General features: G+C 42.1%; 1 protein-coding gene across 5 annotated transcripts in view; it reads right to left on the reverse strand.

Annotated features, from left to right (window-relative positions):
• Nucleotides 1-13574, reverse strand: part of vps13a (vacuolar protein sorting 13 homolog A) — a 53551-nt gene that overhangs the window by 28238 nt on the left and 11739 nt on the right. For all 5 annotated transcript variants that reach the window (XR_013791304.1, XM_079516786.1, XM_079516787.1 and 2 more), the window contains exons 22-39: nucleotides 13283-13400; nucleotides 12918-13059; nucleotides 12229-12331; nucleotides 11396-11571; nucleotides 10199-10355; nucleotides 9936-10015; nucleotides 9445-9504; nucleotides 9082-9292; nucleotides 8524-8640; nucleotides 8187-8290; nucleotides 7611-7778; nucleotides 6263-6567; nucleotides 5638-5785; nucleotides 4901-5078; nucleotides 3993-4117; nucleotides 3069-3238; nucleotides 1967-2223; nucleotides 1366-1550 (exon numbers count right to left, since the gene is read on the reverse strand). Coding sequence is in view for 4 of the 5 variants with exons in the window: in XM_079516786.1 (XP_079372912.1) it covers nucleotides 1366-1550; nucleotides 1967-2223; nucleotides 3069-3238; nucleotides 3993-4117; nucleotides 4901-5078; nucleotides 5638-5785; nucleotides 6263-6567; nucleotides 7611-7778; nucleotides 8187-8290; nucleotides 8524-8640; nucleotides 9082-9292; nucleotides 9445-9504; nucleotides 9936-10015; nucleotides 10199-10355; nucleotides 11396-11571; nucleotides 12229-12331; nucleotides 12918-13059; nucleotides 13283-13400 (2804 nt within the window). In the remaining variant the exon portion in view is untranslated. The remainder of the gene's footprint in view (nucleotides 1-1365; nucleotides 1551-1966; nucleotides 2224-3068; nucleotides 3239-3992; nucleotides 4118-4900; nucleotides 5079-5637; nucleotides 5786-6262; nucleotides 6568-7610; nucleotides 7779-8186; nucleotides 8291-8523; nucleotides 8641-9081; nucleotides 9293-9444; nucleotides 9505-9935; nucleotides 10016-10198; nucleotides 10356-11395; nucleotides 11572-12228; nucleotides 12332-12917; nucleotides 13060-13282; nucleotides 13401-13574) is intronic.

Raw genomic sequence — 13574 nt, forward strand, 5'->3', positions numbered from 1 at the left:
GCATTGTAACTTTTCAGGACTAGAAAGCCTGCAGTTTCTATTAGCTTGTATTCCCCATCGATGAGGACGGTTTCTGAACTGCCCACAGCCCTCCTATGAGACACAGACCGAGTAGAAAGAAATTGCGCCATTTTTTCATGATTATTAGTGAGGACCTATTATATGAAGATAGATTGAAAAGTGGTGAAGTGGTCCTTTAAGAGAAGTGATAATAGACCAAGCGGGTGATAAATGTGTGCCAAATAGTCAGCTGCTGTATTACCCGATATGCCAGCTGACAAATCAGAAATCAACGCCAGCTAAGGCCATATCTTCCCAAATGGTTATATGACAGCTGACCTATGAGCACCTAAAGTAGTTAAAGAGGGCTGAACAGGCACCATGAGTGACCTGAGACGGTGAGACCTCTTTGCTTAATTCTCTTACGTCTGGATGGATGAAACACAGAGGGGAAAACACTGACCTTCTACGGTTCACAGAATGGATGCCTAATAGTCAGGTTGGAAGCCGGCAACTGTGTTGTCAAATAACTACCTCCATACATTGATAGGAAATCTCAGTGGGAATACCTTTCCATTCCCCAGGGCCGTTTTCCAGAGCAATACGTGGATACTTTAATTCAAGTTCTTCTTAGATTTTGACAGAACGTCAACTAAACAAGAACAGAAGTCACAGGAGTATAACCATGGGGCAGTATGATTCTAATGATGAGGTCTAACGTTAAACTATGATGATTCATGTTCTAATATCGTTCATTAAGCACAAAATTAATGGTTATATTGATTTATTTAACCCATTCAGGCCTGACGTCGAAATTTAAAAAAAAAAGTTTTCTAAATCATGACAATTTTCGGAAAGATTTGAGGCACATTTTAACGATTTTTCAAAAATAGCAGATCTACAAGTTCATAGCGCGCCACTCGGTGGCGCGCTATGAGCTTGTAGATCTGCTATTTTTCAATAGCTAAATTATAACATAATGTTTAAAACACCAAAAGGGGTTCCCGCCCAAAATGGGTTAATGGTTAATGTGGTTAAACGCTAACGTGACATGGATGCGTTCCAGGTCTCAATGGGTTAAGCAAAGATCACTGTTCAAATACTATTTTGTCATTGTATTGTGAATATACAGTATAAGACAATGGGTATGTGATAAACATTATTACTCAGGATTCATCATTGCCCTCGCATCCAACTTCAGGGTATGGCACGGCAGTGCTCTCTTCACTCTGATATGCCTGCCTGCTCTCAGTTGCATATGGCAGGGCAAAGGGGAATGAATGCCCAGGTGATCTAAATTGATCTTATTCATTTAGTAGAATGCTTTAATACTGCAGGACTTTTTGGGTTTGCAAAAGACCTCACCTTGAGGTCCTTGATGACGGCAGTCATCAGCGATTCCTCTGCGTCATTCTTCATCACGAGTTCACACTGTGTGGTCATCAACAGGGCGGGGGCGTCGGCACGTGTTAAATCTGCCACAAAGACAATCTCTGGATTCCTCACAAGAACATTGATCTCACTCTTGGATGCCGTCACTGGAGATGGCGCTGAGGATAGCAAAGAGCAACAATGATAATTATGCTGGCTGATGTGAACATGCAAATTAATTTACAACTGAAAACCAATTAGGGGGCTAACACAGACAAACAACACATGTTGTTTGTCGGTGTTTTAAAAGAATAAAAACACTGGAGCAGAAGCTGTTGTGCGGACTTCCCTTTCTTATTCACTAGTTTGTATCTACTGACACCTACATATATTAGTGGGTAATAATTGTATTTCACAAGCTTCACTTTGGGTTTAGCTAGGTTTGGTTTGGTTTTGGCAATCAACAAATAAAACCCACACAAAAATACATTCTTTTAAAATTATTCTCTTTAACTCCTTTAAACTCCTTTAAACGGAGAACAAAAACATCGATTTGAATATCTTTTACATCCAAGTGGCAAGTGTGTCGACCCACCATTCTCCTTGGATGAAGCTGAAGAGGCCGTATACTTTTTATCCCCTCCTCTGTTCGTGGCCTTGGGCTGCGGGGCTGGAGCAAAGCCCTGCTGGGTGGCCTTGAGGAAGATGTCTGCCACAGTGAGCAGGAACTCCATGCTGGCACACAGGTAGAGGTCCTGAACTATTGTATCCAGAGTGGTGCCATCGCGGCCCTGGCGGTAGGTCACCTCCACCATCGTGTTCTGCTCAGCGCCTGGTCGCATCTCCATCATCCTGGGAGGTTATTATGAGGAGAGTTGGGAGGGGTGGGAGTGTAGGAGGGCATGCAAAGAAAGGGAAAATGTAAGGGGGAAGTGATGAGAGTAAAGACAGAAGTATTATTAGCACGAATCGAAAGTAAGGCAGTAAAGAAAGAACGCTGATCAAATCATATCGGAACACATTCTACAGTAGGTCTGTGTATGTAGCGGCACAGACATGCTCTCTCTTACAAACCCAGGCCTGTGGATTATGAACATATGACATGAGCAGTATGTGTTTTTCTGTGTAGCGCTGATGATTCCGTTTTGACTGTGTCTTGGTGTGCCACCACTGTCTACCCAATCTGTGCCCTCAGCAGGGCCTGTCAGCCCATCGAGATGGATGGACTGGGTAAGTAGCCCCGTCACACTCTGAACACATTGTAACATACTGTACTGGATCACACTTCAGGAATGGTGACAAGCTACACCATCTGTCTAGGGAGAGATGGAGATGTATTATCGCATGTTGTATCAGCTAAGATTGTGCATGTGGTAATGTTAGCATAAATACGTTTTGAGCAAGTGTTTAACCATCTATGCCCGAATAGACAGTTTACAACGGCTTCTCTGTGTGTGTGTGTGTGTGTGTGTGTGTGTGTGTGTGTGTGTGTGTGTGTGTGTGTGTGTGTGTGTGTGTGTGTGCGCGTGTGCGTGCGTGTGTTACATTGAATAGCATTACAAATGTTTAGTAAAGGTTGATTAAACAAAAACTACACTGCACATTGTTTGAGTGTGTGCATTTATAGATTTGTATAGGATTATGTGCCTATATTGGTATAAAGTATATGTGTCTGTTTTGTGTGTCCTTGTTAGTACCTGGAAGTGACCATCTTGATTCTAGGTCTCTTGTCGTCCAACAGGCAGTTGGCCAGTCTGACTGAGGCCTTCATAGAGCTGTCAGAGAACATGTTGAAGGAGGTGGAGATGGTTCCCAGAGTAAACTCTGCCAGTTTCTGCTGCTCGTCGTGGGAGTCCAGCAGCTGCACCTGAATAACAAAGAGATGCAAAATACATTCAATTAATGGATAAAGGGACACAGAGAGAGGGCAAATCTTAGTCCGATTCTTCAGTTCTTTTGTAATTGCACTTACAAAACTGTGCTGGTAACATTTTTGGGATTGCACCATGGCACTTTATCCATAGGCTGTGTTGTGTTGGTAACTTTTTATATGAACTGCACGTCGTCATACATACGTACATATTGGGGCTCTTTTTAAATGTTTGTCTATGCTATGTTTTTTGTTTTTAGCTTTTATGTTTATTAAATAGGCTTTAAGTGATTCTTCTTGATTCTTCTACAGTTAACGCCATGTGGTCACCACAATTAGTAGGGTTCATCCTCGTGGGAGCATAAAGGTGTACAGTAAATTCCATTGCAATTGACATGTGTTGAGAAAAATATGTGGGAATTTTGGCCGCATAGTGGTGCTAATGGTCACAAAAATCAGTGCGTGCATGAAGGTGCACGGCAAATTCCATGGCAATTATTTAGAAGTTTTTGAGATATGCTGTTTGGGAGTTGGGACCAAAGTGGTGGACGAACGGACCAACTCTCTGACACAGCCTTCCTCAGAGCCCCGTTGTCAGGTGGTTGAACATTTTTAATTAAATAAAATTTGCAAGTGAAAGTAAGACAGCAGGACGGAGACCACGGCTGTGATGGAGAAGGGGTCTTAGAACATAATTTACAGTTTAGTTAATTAAAGTCTGGCAATATGACTATCAGTGCTTTTCCCCCACCTCGTTCTCACTGGCGCTGTACAGGACCAGCGTCATGGAGTCAAACTTGAAGTCCAGTTTGAGTGTGTTCTTCACCTTTCCACTCTTACGTGTCTCCACAACAGCAGCGGTCACCACAGTGTTACCTATTGGAACAAGAAAACATATCACAGTGTTACACGGTACACCACTCTCTTGTAGCCAGAAGTTCAGTAATCTAATATGTCTGGGGAAATCTAAATACAATGAATGGGATGGACACTGGCAAAAAACACCTGTAAAAAAAAATATATATATATATATATATATATATATACGCCCACTGCTTTGAAAACCAACCCAATACCATCCCATATGAGGACCTTCCCCAATTCTTTGCATTTGTTCTGTGATGCTGTTTTTTTTTCCCTCAATTGTTTTCACCCGGTTTAGGCCATTCAATGCATTTAGATATCACCAGACGTATCAGTAGGCGAAGGGAGATCTTTGATCATCTGGCTACGCAAAGATCAAAGTGTTAGCTACTGTATCATTACAACGAAATATATGTCACAGTGTTACCCATTATAACAAGGAAGGCACAGAACATACATAAGCATCAGAAGTGTAATAAGCATCCTAACAACTAAGATCTTATACAGTATCAATTTAGGGGTACTTGACATGAAAATGTTTGTGAAACACTCACATTGTCACTCACACATTTTGGAAATTCTGGAGTTATACGCATGTTTAACAAACATGAAATGCTCCCGACTCTGTGCTCATTTCTAGACGCTTATTGGGCCAAACCTATTGGGTCAAACCTTACAATAACCCTGAGCCATGGGCAGATTGCACAATTACAATTCTGAGCGAGCGCTGGCCACACACACACACACACACACACACACACACACACACACACACGCACGCACACTCCTCCTTACTGCTGGTTGGTCCTGTAGTTCCAGAGCCTTGGGACCCTTTGGTGGATGCCGTCTCAGAGGAGGGGTCGGTAGTGGGAGGAGGAGGGGGAGGGGGCACAGTGGCACTGTCAGACGTCTCAGACAGGTTCTCGCTCAGTGTACGCAGTACCACAATCATGTCACCCTGACTCAGAATCAGCTGTAAGATAAACAGATGCAGATACACATTGGTATACTGTACTTACAATATATACTGAACACAGCGAGCGATTCACACCGAGCAGACAAGACATGGAGGCGAAGACCGTCAAGCCTAACTTATCAGACTGAATGTGACCGCGTCTCTCCCAAAAAAGATTCAACTGAAGAATATCAAACATCGTTTTTGTTCTTATTTTTTTAATATAATGAACACTGATACACTTTTTTAAATAATTAACTTTTACATTTTATAATGGATGGAAATCAAAGGGCTCTGATCGATAGAACCTTGCCCACATTTGGAGTCATACATACATCATATAAATCATCCAACCATCTCACGGATGACTGACATCATATATGACTGACATCACAGGCAGGGCACCAAGATCCACATTGGAGCCACACCGTTCTCATGTGGATTCCAAGATAAATATGATTCTATTTTTGTTGTACTCATTTTGTTTCATTAACTCAACTAATCGTCCACGGCCCCTGAACAATTGTTGAATAGCCGTGTTGTATGTGCATACACACTGCAAACGACCACTACTCACATTCATGGGTTTGAGGTGAGCTGTAATCTTGATATCAGGTATGTCGTGGTACCAGGTGGCTGATAGGTTTCTCTGGATAGACAAGTCCAGGTTAACTGGTTTTAGAAGCTGAGTCTCTCCTTGAAACCGTTCTGCCTCATATGTGGTTCTGCAAGCAAACAGAGCATGCAGGAATTGTAAATAGAAACGATATGAACCCGAGACTCAATGCCTCAATGCCTCAATGACTTGATGACCGGCTGAATTAGAGGTTTCTAAACGCAAATAAAAGCATGAACCCGTATGAATGTGGTATCACCAAATTAACAGTTCCGTTTATTTGTCACACTCCCAGCTAAGAAATAACAATCTGTTAATTTATATAGTTGAAGGTTGGTACATTTAAAACTCACTGAATGAGAATAAAACTAAGTTAAACCTCTTAAAGAATTGTCATTTCAGGGCCTCAAACCATCTACAACTAGCCAAATGTCAACACTAGCCTAGAGCGTTCAGCCAAGAGCCAATTTCGGTTCATGCTTAGTGGCATAATTTAATTCCGGTAAGTAAAAATAAATAGACAACATAAGTAACGTATAGAGGAGCTTCAATTATGTTACTCTTTTACAGATGGTCTTGCACTCACCTGTACATTTTGAGGTCACTCAGTCCCACTGACATCATATCCACTACAGGGGGGATCTTTGTGTGGGTTTTGGACGGCATGGAAAAGTGGTTCTTGACGGAGATCAAGCCCAGGTCGGCTACGATGACATTGGTGGAGGAGGAGGACTGGGGGAGGAAGATGACAGGAGCGTTGAAGTGGACGTTAAGAGCGATGCGCATGCTGCGCTCTGCCAGCTCCAACACGCCCGTGGCAGCCTTCTCTGCTGCCTGCGCTGTCACCTCAGCCAAGGCCTCTTTAGCCTCCTGGAAGTTGTTGATGAAAGCCTGGGGGACACAGATGAAAGATCAGCAAATTTGTAAATGTAATTATGGAAGTGCATGTACAGTTGGGTGCCACCGATATTGTCCCTTATCATTTGACCCATTTAGGCCTGACCTAAAAAAATTAAAAAATCCTTCTAAATCCTCCAGTTTTCTGAAATAAATATTTTCACGATTTAAAAAAAATAGCAGACCTACAAGCTCGTAGCGCGCCACTCGGTGGCGCGCTATGAGCTTGTAGATCTGCTATTTTTCAATAGCTAAATTATAACATGTTTAAAACACCAAAAGGGGTTCCCGCCCAAAATGGGTTAACTGTCCTTTTGCGCAGATCACGCAAACCTCAGCAAAAAGAAAAGGACAATATCGATGGCCTCCAACTGTATCTGAAATACAGTACAATCTGCACAGGATAAAACTCATAAATTATAGTATCTAGGTAAATTAGAGGCTAATTGTGGGTAGTTGGTGACTTGGTGGGTGTAAGAATAGATAGATAAATCACCAACAATATATAAATATGTCTACATATAGTGAACCGAACTCTGGTGCACTTGGAAGTGAACTGAGAACCACATTTTTTATTTTAGTTTGTTTATTTGGTTCGCATCAGAATGAGTTCCAACAACGCAAACGAACTGGACTTTCCGTCAACAGGATTTGTTTAAATCAAACTAAAATGTCCAGGTGTGAATGTGACCTTAGAATTAAGCAGCTTAATTCAACAGAAATTGCTTTTAAATCTCTTTTCTCAAGGATGTAATCAAATCAGCAGCAAGATATCTGATATCTGATCATTCTTGCCCTGGTGAAGACCTTGTTGGTCGAAACATGTTGGCAGTTGCCTTTTTAATTTAATAAAGGCGTTCTTCATTGTTTAACTTTGAGTGCCCGGATCCTCTCTCTTTAAAAAAAGATCCGATACATATTATCAGTGTATTATTGCATTAAAAATATTACATAACATGACAGTGCTATGTGTGGGATTCTAAACTACACACACAGCCTCTAAACAAATATGATCTAAAACACTTAATTTATCTTACCAGTAATGAAGAGACAAACTTGTAGAGGAAGATGACTTGGATGCATCCCACATTTAGTGTTATGGAAGTGTCTACTTTACACATATCCAGATAGGCGTCTCCCTCGGTGGCAGCTGTGTAGTTCACCATGCGGAAGGCAAACACCTCCTTATCGGCTATGGACACTGCCTGGGGAGATCCAGATAGATGGGACTATAATATCATTTTGTTCTTGAAATTGTCTATTCGATAATAATTGTATTTACATGTTTATTTGTATCCGTTAAAACTCAAATAAAGTTATTAAAAAAAGAAATTGTCTATTGACTTGTAAACATATGGTACAGTAAGAGATTATTGTACTAGATAATTAACCCATTAAAACCAGGGAAGCATGTCGACATCAGTGTCATTTTAGATTGTGTGAGAAATAGCAGATATACAAGCTCACCGTGCCATGCATGCAATCTGCTCTTTTTGAACATTTTTGAAAGTGTGGCCAGAGGTCTTAGTGGGTTAAGCCTTTACTAAAATAAATGTCTGGGTTTCCAAGGCTAAGCCTTTACTAACCCTTTTTTGAATAGTGATTTCTCATACCTTCTTGTAAATTGCATCTTTGTCACAGTCCAGGATGACAATGTTCTTCAGGTTGGCCAGAATCTCCATCTCCTTTTTCCTCATCAGAACCTCTGAAACTAGACCTGGACACACAACTAGTAACTTAAGACTCCTTCAACTTCCTACGGTAGACTAGGTAGTCTTTCAATAGTTTTCACCACTCATGGCTTCAAAATATTCACTTGGTGACATAATGTACTTTGCACAATTTTTTTTTTCTTCCATTGAGCAACGCTGTTGTGTGACAAAGTATAAATTAGGGGATAAGATAAGGGTGTTCATTGAGTGTGTTATGTACAGTGGGGGAAATGTATACCTTCAATGCTGATCTCAGAGATCCTGGCCTTCTCTCCTCGGATGAAAACCTTCAGACAGTTGAGATCTGCTCTGATGTGCAGATTCACCACATCCTCAAACTTCAATTTCTTTGAAGCTATGGACAATGATGTAAGAAGTAAAGAGGGAAGATAAATAGAAAGTGAGACGAAACTCAGGAAAAGGAAAATATACAGCCCTCTGAAATTATACAGCCCCTCTCTTGACACCTAATTAAAAAAAAGTCTTGCAACTCACATCTATATTGCGTGAAACCTTACCAAACAATATTCTGATCTGATCCTAAACAGATATTCAGGTGGGTTTTTTTTTTACCTGATAATGCAGCACATAGGATTACAAATGTTGCTTAACTATGTTTGGAGTAACATAGAACACCTCCTGGCACTAACAGCTTTTTTATTATTAAAGATGGTGTTCCATGATATGTAGATGGCACAAATTCCCTGCATATACTAATTATAGGCTGTATTTGTGCGTTCACAGGTTAACAATGCTACTTAATCTTTTAATAAAATGAAATACAGTATAACATTACTCTGTCTCTTGGCAACCACTGATTCCTCCTTCTTCTCTTCCTCTGCCTCCCCCTCCCCTTCCCCTTCCCCCTCATCCTCTTCTGGGATAGTAGGCAGATCATCCTGTCCTCCCTCCTTCTTGGTGGGTGGAGGAAGCAGACTGTTGAGGAAGTTCATGGTGTTGAGGAGAGCCTCTGTGTGGAGGTGCACGTCCAGCGACGAGAAGACCACCTGGTGGGTAACATTAAAATATGTATGTATGCAACATCATTTCCTTGCAGAGTTCCGAACAGCAGAAAAGAGTATGTCGTGTACGTATATATTTAATTTGATAAAGTCAACATTGTGAAGATTGCTAAAGATAACTTTAGAGTTTCTCTCACCTTGATTAGCTGCTCTGTATTTTTGTGTTCAGATTTGAACTCAGGACCATTCCTATCAGCCTGGAAATGACAAAACAGAAGAAAAAAAATTGAAACCCAATATACTTTGTTGACCAGAGTGCCAAAGGCACTCTATATGAGGCCCCATCCTTGTTTCCCTCTACACCACATCTCTACAAAATAGCCAATCTACAATCTTGCAACGTGTTGCGAACTTTTCAAGATGGCTATTTTTGCCGAACATTCGCCACAGAACAGGGATGCTAGGGTTCATGTGGTTAATTATTCTCCTGTGGGGTAGTCAGAAGCTATTTGAGATGTAGAAATTGTTTTGACCAATAAAACAAGTGGAACAATGGAAACAAGTTCTTGAGCTTAGCCCAGATACCCTGGGTAAATATAGTAATAATTTCATTTCATTTCATTTCAGATGTGATTTGTCATGGCACCCACAACACCAGGCCAGTGACTTAAGTGGATTGGAAAAGTACCTTAATGTACTCCAGCATGAGCAAGTCATCCTCTGTGTTGTCTAGAGTGGTGATGAGTTGAACCTCCTTCTCCTCAGAATCTGGAGGCAGCATGAAAAGAAAAACCAAGCATAAAAATAACAGAAACTCTACGGAGATGTAATACGCTGCTGATTCATCTCAAACATGATATGACAATATTTGAGATGATAATCCTAAACAACGCCAAAATCTAGTTATATTGAAAGTTTCGATCTCAAGCATGCTATTGAGGCACTACTAACCCATGTACTCAGGGCACTTGAGGCAGATCTCACGCAAGAACGTTTTTGATGACATGTCGAAGGTGCGCAATTTGAGCTCAGTGCCCAATCCTTCGATGTCCAGGTGAAGGACTGTGATCTCTTCATCCCCTGATAGACGACACAGCTGTACAGACATCTACGTAGAGAGACAGATTGCAGGATGAGGAATAGAGTAGAGCCAGAAAAAGGAAGAATAACGTGAAGATAACGTGAAGATAACCCCCCTGCGGACCCACTGTCCTTTCTTCCCTGCCAGAACCAACAGGAAGCTCTCTCTGCCTTGTGTATTCTTGGGGGATAGCAGGCACTGAGGTCTCTAGGACTATGGTTTGCCTCCTGCAAACTGTAGTATCCTCCTACGTCTCACCAGACTGTTGGTCTGTGCGGTGTGCATGTGTCCGTCCTTGTCCACACTTGGCCTTACTCTGGTGTATTTGAGTCAAGGGAGCCCTCTCTGCGTCTGTGTCACTGTCATACTGTAGTTGTTGTCGTTGAAGCTATATATTTTTTTTTATTCTTTATTTAGGGACATCACAATCATATTATTTTTAACCACCATATTTCAAATAGTGTTTTTGTCCACAGGTTTTTTTCATTTTTATAAAAAAAAATAATAATTAAGCATATGGAAGAGATGGATCGTTGAAGCTATATAAATCAGAGGGATTGTTATTATGTGTCTTGAGTGTACAGGATTTGATGAGGTCATATATGGAGCGTGTCTTGAGTGTACAGGGTTTGATGAGGTCATATCAACATATGGAATGTCAGAACAGGTCAGCTCCATATATGGAGATCTAAGGGTGGCAGCGGGGGCAGTGTCTTGAGTGTACAGGGTTTGATGAGGGCCCAGGTAGGGTCTTCGGGCCTGTTGAATGGACAGGTATCAGTCAAAAGGGAGACATCGAAGAGGAAGGACGGGTGGGGAGGGATCAACATATGGAATGTCAGAAAAGGTCAGCTCCATATATGGAGATCTAAGGGTTTGAGGTCAGATGTAGAGTTGCTGGCCGGCTCCATATATCTAGATCTAGTGTCACGAGGCGCAACGGGTTGACGGCGGACAGGTTATGCAGGTTTTCATAGTAATCTGCGACCTACAGTCGCAATTATTATTATTATTATGGATTGGTTTGTTTGCTGTGTGAAACTTCTTTGACTGTTTTGCAATGCTACCTCATTGATCTCAAATGTCATGAGGAACTCGGTCATGTTCTTCTGAGGATCCTTCTTGACCAGGCCCCTCCACCTGACGGAGTCAGAGCGTCGCAGTGTACCGGGCATGTCCGCGAAGAATGAACCGTCATCAATAGGAGAGGTAGGAGCATCGTAGAACAAGTCTTCCTCTGAACCTGAAGTGGACACACACACACACACACACACACACACACACACACACACACACACACACACACACACACACACACACACACACACACACACACACACACACACACACACACACACACACACACACACACACACACACACACACACACACACACACACACACACACACACACAATTCAGTCCTGGCCATAAGCTCTGTTTGCACCCCCACCGGCTGTGTACACCCTCTCTGTCGTGATACCAGTTTTACCTTTCCCTCCCCCCAGCATTTTCTGAATACAATAACCTGCTTTTTGCTTTCCGACTCTGCTCTTTTACTGGCTGATGCTGGCTCTGTAGCACTGAGGTGTGTGCTGGTACTGGACACACCTCAATTAACAACTGCTTCCATTAAGTTCTATCTTCCTATATAAAAATCACACCCGTGAGAAGTGAGGGGCAATCTTATCATCGTACATCATCATCTCATTCCAGCCAATCAGAATTTGCGTCCTCACCTTTGTCTTCAATGTTTGTGTTACGCAATGTTTGTGCACTCAAAACTAAAAATAATTGACCATTCCTTGTCAATGGTATTTAATGTTTGTGTAGGACAAAGTTTGTATTAGCACATACACTAAAAGCTGCTTAAGGCTAAGCAACTTGTGTTAGTATCTCACCTATTGAAGTGATGCTGATGGTCTCACATGACTCAAACATCACTGAGGAACGCATGTCGGTCAAGTGTCTCCTGGGAGTCAGTGTGGGGGTGAACTGCTTTGCCTAAAGGTAGGAAGACATTTTTTTGATTGTACAACCTACGGTTCAAGAGTTACAGTCCAGAATGTAAAGCGGTCGGCCCGGGCCGGCCTAGCAGTCCGGACACCTAGGCTGCTAATCCAGCCTGACAGCGTGTCGCAGGTTCAACTCCCGATCCCCGACGACCTTTCCTGCGTGTTACTCCCCATCTCTCTCCCTCCATTTCCTGTCAACTTACTGTACACTATAAAATAAAGGCAGAATAAATGCTATATAGTCTGGAATTACACCTCCCAAAATCTGACATTTCCATAATTTTTTTAAATATCTTTACGTTTTATTTTTGTATTTCCATTTGTGCTAAGCAGCAAGCTATTATGCTTAGATGATTTTGATTCATTCGCGTGACTGTAGAAAGAAAGAAGAAACGAGTGCGGCCTCCGCTTTCCCCCTTAATCATCACTAGAGCTCCAGACAGTATGAACGGAGACTAGCTACTGTATGTGCAGACACACACGCAAACAAGGGCAAAAACATAGTGTCCGACTTCCGGCCTGTCTGAGATATTTAACACTGGGATTTTATTTGGAGGAAACCCTGACATTGTTACCTTAGGAGTGGTGTGGGATGCAGTGCGTGCGACAGGTCTGCTCTCAGGAAGTGGGATGCTGTTTATCAACTCCAGCACACCTCGAATCTTATCGTCCGAGATACGAAGGGATAGCAGTGGTAGCTCCCCAGACATCTTAAACCTGTAACATGTACACAGGCATAATAGACATGAATACAAATAGTCAGAGCCACATAATATGCCAGACGTGCACATGCAGCGAAGAATAGATGCTCAGCACCTCGTCACACTGCTGGCATTTTCAGCATAGCGTAAATACATGTTGCTCCAAATGAAACCCTTTAAAAACAATATAAAACATATGCTGTGCTCAGGGGAAAAAGCGGGAAAAGCGGCCTACTCACTTAGCCATGCGTGAGTCTGTAACGACCATGGCTCTGCTGAACACCACCTTCAGATCCACCGGCTCTAGGATGTGGAACGCTGACCGTTTCTGCTTACGCGCCTTCTTCCAGTCCCCTTCTGACTCCCATGGAAAACGATATTAAGCAATTAATTATGTGTCCTTCTTATGTTCTTTAACCACCATGTTGTTAGTCTGGGTTCCAGCCTGATTCGCTGCGTTCCGTGGATTTGTAATCAGGCTGTAACCCAGGCTACCATGTTGTTATGTGTGCATGCTTATGTTCTTCAAGC

Source organism: Electrona antarctica, assembly GCF_951216825.1.
Source record: "Electrona antarctica genome assembly, chromosome: 12".
Taxonomy (NCBI): Eukaryota; Metazoa; Chordata; class Actinopteri; order Myctophiformes; family Myctophidae; genus Electrona; species Electrona antarctica.